At 36.9% G+C, this 7,594-nt stretch overlaps 1 protein-coding gene across 1 annotated transcript; it reads right to left on the bottom strand.

The window, feature by feature from the left end:
- Window positions 1-311: 311 nt before the first annotated feature.
- On the bottom strand, window positions 312-3,939 carry LOC120185361 (calcium-dependent protein kinase 20-like). Its single transcript, XM_039189605.1, has 7 exons — window positions 2,941-3,939; window positions 2,651-2,794; window positions 2,391-2,543; window positions 1,439-1,554; window positions 981-1,148; window positions 556-780; window positions 312-439 (listed from the first exon to the last, which is right to left on the bottom strand). Exons 1-7 carry the CDS (start codon window positions 3,707-3,709, stop codon window positions 356-358), a joined length of 1,659 nt encoding a protein of 552 aa, XP_039045536.1. The 5' UTR covers window positions 3,710-3,939; the 3' UTR covers window positions 312-355.
- Between the last annotated feature and the right edge of the window lie 3,655 nt (window positions 3,940-7,594).

Below are 7,594 nucleotides of genomic sequence, written 5' to 3'. Positions count from 1 at the left end.
CAGGGCCAAAACGATCGAGAAATCTCGGCTTGGGCGTAACTATTGGATATGAGTTTGTATTTGCCACAGAATTTTCAAAGTTTTTACACGTATGGAAGGGTTTCCCATACTCATGTCAGGATATATGTTAGACATAGGTATCTGACATCGGTGCTTCAAGAAAAACGAAGAGTTGAAGTAACATAGCTCATTACAGTCAAGTGATAACTGCTAACAAGTTTCAGATATCGAAATTACTAGCCAACTTTCTGGTATACAACAGGGATTGCCTCTAAGGTCCAAGGTTAAAGATCAAAATTGTAGTAAGATGTAAAGAAATATGGATTAAGGAGTCTCACCATAGCAAGATGGTGTATCAGTACTTGAAGGTTTTGCGATTTATTGCTAAACCTGTGTCTTGCATCATAGCCACAAACTCGCTGTAATCGATACGCCCATCCTGAAGAGAAGATATCAAGATAATCAATGTAAGTAAAATCAACTGTACCTTTTTTAACCAAGATAGTTTTTTTAACTGAAAACCAAAGTTAAAGAGTCAACTTGTTTGGTATTTACATTATCCTGGTCGACTTCGCGTATTACATCTTCCAAGTGAACATCATGCAAGCCAAACTGCTCGCAGGCCTGTTGGAGCTCATCTGGAGTGATGTAGCCACTCCCATCTTTGTCGAAGTAGTTAAAAGCTGCAAACAGATGATCCTCTTTTTGAATTTTGTTTAGGTGAAGCATGGCCGCAATGAACTCGCTATAGTCTATGGTACCACTGTTATCAATATCTGCCTGCAGTTTTTAAAGATAATTATACCAAATCAGCAACAATGGTATAGGTGCCTGGCTGGTCATTCTTACATTTGAGATGATGAATGGAGAATGTAGTTTCAAATGTAACAAAAAACTTCTTGTTCAAACAGCTTCGTCTATTCTCCTATTTGATAATTGTTCCCTCAAATGTCGACTGATAGTTTACTAAATATGCTTACCGCTTGCATTAACCCGTTAATCTCGGAATCCTTGAGATTAGAACCAACTTTTTCCAAACCAATTTTCAGTTCCTCAAGGGTGATCTGTCCACTATTATCTGCATCTATCATCTTAAACATTTCTTTCAGGCCTGCAATTTCCTCTTCTGATAGACTATCAGCGATGACCTATATAAACAAATACAAGTTTTGATAAGAAATATATTTACTTTTATATATTTATATAGAAAGTTGTTATGGCCCCTCGAAAACTAGATTACAACTTGTTGCAGAAACTGCATGGATGAACGCATTAAGCATCTAATCTGATAAAGATTCTTACTCTATCATTAAGAAGTTGCTTAGTCAATTCAATATGTATCATTCATGCATCATATTGGGGATAAACACAACTCAATTGAAAAATCTTCCACAATTATTATGAACTTTAGATAGTTAACATGAATCTGGGTACTAACTCTGATGGCAATTTTCTTCAGCTTGTTCATTGCAGAAAATTGCTTCAAACGGGACAGGACAGCAGAATCGAGAGGTTTATCTGGAGCAAGACCATCCTCCTGAACCCAAGGGTGACCTTCCAAGACACATGAAGGTAAATAATCCGTTTACGGTAAAGTGACACTTATGCAGTACGTCTGTCTTGAATTCTTTTGAAGAATGATAGAATGCTTTCACGTACACAAAATAATTGGACTCAAAGAAGTACTAGTTGGAAGATGTTGCAGAAAGGAAACACCAATCAAAATATGAATGGAAATTCTTCTTCTAAGTAACCAAAATGAAATTCTCTACTATCATCCAAATTCCTTGGCTGATGTTCTCTTACCTTTTCATTTTCCTGAAGTACCTGTGTACTTCGCCTGTGACGATGCATATCTGGACATACAAGTTATGTCCTTCCATCTTGTAGTTAATATAACAGAATAATGTAAACCATACAATATTACTCTTTTTGTCATTCTCCTGCAATATCAGGTCATAATCTACAACTGCCAATAAAGTAGTTTCAAGTTGAACTTCTAAGATAAACCGGACAAATTATTTTCTAGTAGTTGACAGAATAGAATAATGCAATATTAGGCACCAGCATCTAAGATGCTCCATCTAGGTGGTTCTTAAATGATCACTCACTAAATGAACAATTAATCTTCCATTTCCATGAAAAGCTAGATTAATATCATGAGTGGCAACATGCATTTCACTAAATACATCCATTTTTAGCCAAATCAAATCTTGTTTCTGAAAAGTATATCCAATGTAAGTCTCCACTATGTGATGCTGCAAAGGATGAGCATTCAGTTGCGATAGACAGAACAACATCAATGCTTTCAAGATAAAATAACATTGAAGTTGACCATCTGTTCTTAAATAACAGAATGGCCAGAGAGAGGAAGATCTATGCATACTCACAAAGACATTCATAGGCTGTCAGTCGCTTTTTAGGGTCCTTCACAAGCATTCGTTTAACCAAGTCCTTTGCACTGTTAGAGACACTAGGCCACGGTTCTGTGGTAAAGTCAGGTTGACCTCTCAAAATCTGGTTAAATACCCCTTGCTCTGTTTCTGGTAGAAAAAATATATATAACAACCGTGCCAATAAATGAGACGTAATTCAACCGTGCCTGGAAGCATTTACCGAGGCATGAACCACCAAGCAGTAAAACACTCACCATCCCAGAATGGGGGAACTCCACAAAGTAAAATATAAATGATCACTCCAGCACTCCAAACATCACATTCCGGACCATAGTGCTTCAGCAACACTTCTGGAGCCACATAATAGGGACTTCCGACCACCTCATTGAATATTTGACCTAGAGGAAAAGGGATTAGGTACCAGACAAAGAGTAGTTTGACATGATAAATTTTATCAAAATCTATTATAAAGATGACAGGCTGCATGTAAATGAAGCGAATGATGAGTCTGTGAACTGGCTAAACATGACCACTAGGGTAATACCTGGCTTGAAAAACATTGACAGCCCGAAGTCTATTGTTTTTAGTGGTGCCTCCTCTTCCTTGTTAACGAATAGGAAATTTTCGGGCTTGAGGTCACGATGCATAACACCAAGAGAATGGCAAGCTTGCACAACGCCAATCATTATCCTGGCAAGTGCAGCAGCCTTTCTCTCGGTATAATGCCCTCTTTGAATAATTCTATCGAAAAGCTCCCCACCAGCACAAAGCTCCATAACAACATAAACAGCCACAGCATCTTCATAAGCACCAATGATTTGTATCACATTTGGGTGACCTGCTAGATGGTGCATTATATGAATTTCCCTTCTAACGTCATCCAGATCGGTGGGTGAGGTCAGCTTCCTCTTGGCAATGGATTTTCCAGCAAACTCTTTCCCGGTGCCTTTCTCGACACACAAATACGTCGTTCCGAACTGTCCTTGCCCTAACTTACGCCCCAAGCTATATAACTCTTTCATATTCCCAGTTTTCCTTCCTAGCACTGACTCCAGTTGCATGGTTGATAGCCTTTTCATGTGTTTTGGCCTTTGGGGTTTCGGCTTACTCGGTTCATCATTCTTGGATTCCTCATCTGGGATCTTAACCACATTTCCTTCAATGGTTTTGTTGCTGTTATCGTCATTAGCCGCCAGCAACGGGTCCTCGATGGCCGGCCTTGGCCGCCAGACCGCCTGTGTGACAGATTGAAAAAATCCAGTCGCACCACCAACATTACTTGGTCCTACTACTCCTACACAAGCGTTCCCCATCAAAATTTCCCAAATCCTGATCAGATCCTTGTAATTATCAACCCTCACTTTTGAATTCCAACATCAAAATGGGTCCCTGATAATTCCATTAAAGAACAAACAAAAATTGAATAAGATCAAAGGCCTAGAACAAACCCCAAATTCCAGCGTGTCTTCTGGTCCAAACAACATTTTCTAGGAAAACCGACAAAATGCATGCACCCACCAATCCAAACTAATAGATCCTGATTTCCTTCATCAATCGAATGGGAAGCAAAGCTTTTGAAATTGTTCAAAATTTGTAATGAAAAATCCTAAAAACGAAATTTAAATTGATAACGGAGAAGAGATAAGTTCACAAAGATCAATTTGCTTTGAGTTTCGTCTCTTTTCAAACAAAATGCGGGAGACCTCCACATCCAGGTTATTTGATGAAGAAATAGAAAATAAAACGATGGCTGAAATTTCATAATTACATTTTAAAAATAACATATTATTACAATTTCTAATTATTGGAATTTGCATTTAAAAGGTGTTTTCCACTTTCCATGGATTGGGTTACAGTGGTAACTAACTCGTATTGCATGCAATGCATGGATTAGTTATTAGGAATAGGATTCACATCTATTTTTATTGGTCACTAATATTTGATAAATTTTCATTTTCTCCTCTAAAGTTTTAAAAGCAACAAATTAATCACTAGCATTATTGATTTGTCACAAATCGATCATTCGACGATTAACGGACGTTATCCCATTAATGGAAGGCTAATGTGACATGTTAAACTGACTTATTTGATACTAATCGACCATCCTTTGACCCATTTAATAAAAAACATCATTGAGAAAGATTGTTTTGCTATTTTACTTTTTTTTAAACCAAACTCAAATCTAAATTTTCTCAGATTCAACTTAAAAAAGTATTGAGAATAAGTATAAGAATCAACTTAATGAAAATGATAAGGTTAAGGCTTCAAGTAGAACCTATGTACGTTTTGCTTCCAAGTCCCATCTAAGTCTGTCCCAAAAGATGTTGAGGCCTATATTATTTTTTTAAATGAGGCCCTTAACATATTTTATAATAAGGCAAAATTGTAAAAAAATCAAATATATGAAATTAAGTTTTCTTCATTAAGTTTTATTCACGCGTACGTACAGTAAGAAAAATAAAATTTTTAGGTTAACATATTTTTCAAAGTGTGGGTTTCAAATTTTGAGACCCTGTGACGTATTACAAGCTACACTTGCTAATGGGTGGCCTTGGTTCCATCTTCAAACACCATAATCCTCCATTGTCGGAAGGATGGTAAATATTCTTTTTGGTTCCCCCTCTCATTATTTATGAGTTGATGAACAATATTTTCTCTAAGTTTTGGTTTCTTGAGTTTTCATGCGTTTTTATTGATTTTCCTACTGTATTGATGAGCCTGTATATACAGTTGAAATTCTCTTTCAAAGAAACCCAAACTACCAGTATTTCTCCTCTTCTCCAATACTTGACATAGAATCTTTGACCTCCACTGTTGTCGTTTTTCTTTCCAAAAAAGATTCAATTTGAAGTTCTTCCCCTATCAGAAGCTTTTAGGGTTTTTGATCCAAAACTCGTCAAGAATAGCTTTTAAAATTGAACATAATTATTTTGTTCCTATGAGTGCCCCTTCAATAATATGTTGATACTTGAATTAAGTTATTAATTAATTTAATATATTTTAAACATTAAGAAACCAACATTAATTCAACGTCAACTTTAAAACATTGATTCCTCTTTAACTTATAAATTCACAAATAAATTCTTCAAATACGAAGAACTCAGAATCTATCAACAAAGACATTTGGGAGAATAGGAAAAAGGTTGACAACATAGATTTCTTTGAAGGAGAGCGTTAATTGTGTATGCAGGCTCATCGATGGATTGAAAAACCAGTAAAAACATGTGATAACTTGTTATGTTTATGTTAGAAAGGATTAAGAATTTAGAAGAAGAAGGAAAAGGAATTCAGAATTTTCATTAGATATTTGTCAAGATTTCCAGTACATTCCTTCTGTTTTTATGTTGTACATTGTATTGTTGCCGTTACTCCTAACTGAATTAGATTTGCTTACCAACCCATCAGCCTTAATTACTTTAGTGGATCATCTTGCTGTGAGCCCACTTCCTCAACACCCATTCCACTGTCGTTTTGAGTCTCTAATTTTGAAAATGGTTTCTTAATTCCCAATTCTTCAATTTCTACCTCTTTAGCCCTAATTTCATCGTGTTCAATCCCAATTCCCCTTTTATCTTCGATGTCTCTCCCCTAACCATGACATTACCCTCCCCGGTAGTAGATCCTTGACCCCAAGGATCGAAACCAGAAAATTGAGATTTCAAGGCAGAATAATCCTCCCAGGTGGCATTCTCCGGTGAAAAATTCGACCATTGAATCAGCAGCTGAGTAACCGGTCGATTTTGACGTTTCACACTCCGTTTGGCAATAACAATAGCCGGGTAAATCTTCAGTTGTCCATCATCTCCAACCTCCGAGGATCGAGCGAGGTAAATACACTTGACCCAATTTTTTTCTCTAACAGACTCACGTGAAAAACTGGATGAATTTTGGATTGTGGTGGCAAACGAAGCTTGTAGGCTACTAATCCAATTCTTTCTATGACTTTGTAAGGACCAAAATACTTGGCCGAAAGCTTCAAGTTCTTCCTCAGGGCTAACGAAGTCTGTCGATACGGTTGTAATTTTAGGTAAACATCATCTCCCACATTGAATTCTCTTCAGTACGATGTCTATCTGCATGCTGTTTCATCCGATTCTGAGCTAATAGTAAATTCTCCTTTAAAATTCGATTCAATTATGTTATGTGCTGCATAATCTCATGAACTGAATGCACTTGAGTATTGGTCTACTGTTGTAATAATGGGGCTTCATAGCCATATAACGCTTGAAACGGTGTTGTTCCAATGGTAGTGTAGAAATTGGTGTTGTACCACCACTCTGCCTGAGCTAGCCACTTTGCCCGTTCTTTCGGCTCTAAAAAACATAGGCTGCGTAGGTACTGCTCCAAGCACTAATTAACTCTTTCTATTTGGTCATCTGTTTCCAGATCGAAAGCAGTAATGAATAGGGTAGATGTCCCTAATTGTTTTAGAAATTCCTTCCAAAACAAACTTGTAAAGATTTTGTCTCTGTCTGAAATTGTAATTTAGGGTTGACCATAAAGTCGATAAATATTATCTAGAAATTTCCGAGCCACGTCCACACAACAGTATATGGATGTGAAAGTGGTATAAAGTGACTGTACTTAGTGAATTTATCAACAACCACTAGAATCATATTGAACTTAGATAAAGTAGGAAGCCCTTCAATAAAATCCATAGTAATAACAGTCCAAGCATGAGTAGGAATAGGGAGAGGTTGCAACAGACCCGGTGGAGAATTATTCTCACTCTTCGTTCGTTGGCATATATCACATTGTTGCACATAAGTAAGAATCATAGATTTAAGCCCAGGCCAATAAAAATAATTTTTTATACGATGGTAAGTAGCTTGACCCCCCGAATGTCCACCCAAGGGAGAATCATGAAAACTTCTAAGTAGTTCTTGCCTTAATGTACCAGCAGACCCAATATATATTTTCCCACAAAATCGGAGCACTCCTCGAACATATGACTGTTGCTGAGGTCCTATAGTTCATATTGACAGGTTTGTAATAACTGTGTTAGCTAAAGTATCATCAACATAGGTAGCTTCAATTTCATGCACTCAAGCAGGCGTAATTATAGTGGCAGTGAGAGTATTTAGTTTAGATTCCTCATCATAACATCTCGATAAAGCATCAACCACCTTGTTTGAACTTCCTTTCCTGAATTTAATTGTATAATCGAGTCCAAGCAGTTTAGTAAGACCTCGTTTCTA

This window comes from Hibiscus syriacus, unplaced genomic scaffold (assembly GCF_006381635.1).
Source record: "Hibiscus syriacus cultivar Baekdansim isolate YM2019G1 unplaced genomic scaffold, ASM638163v2 tig00113098_pilon, whole genome shotgun sequence".
Classification (NCBI taxonomy): Eukaryota; Viridiplantae; Streptophyta; class Magnoliopsida; order Malvales; family Malvaceae; genus Hibiscus; species Hibiscus syriacus.
The sequence above is the reverse complement of the archived record's forward strand: the minus strand, read 5'-3'. Positions and strand labels throughout refer to the sequence as shown.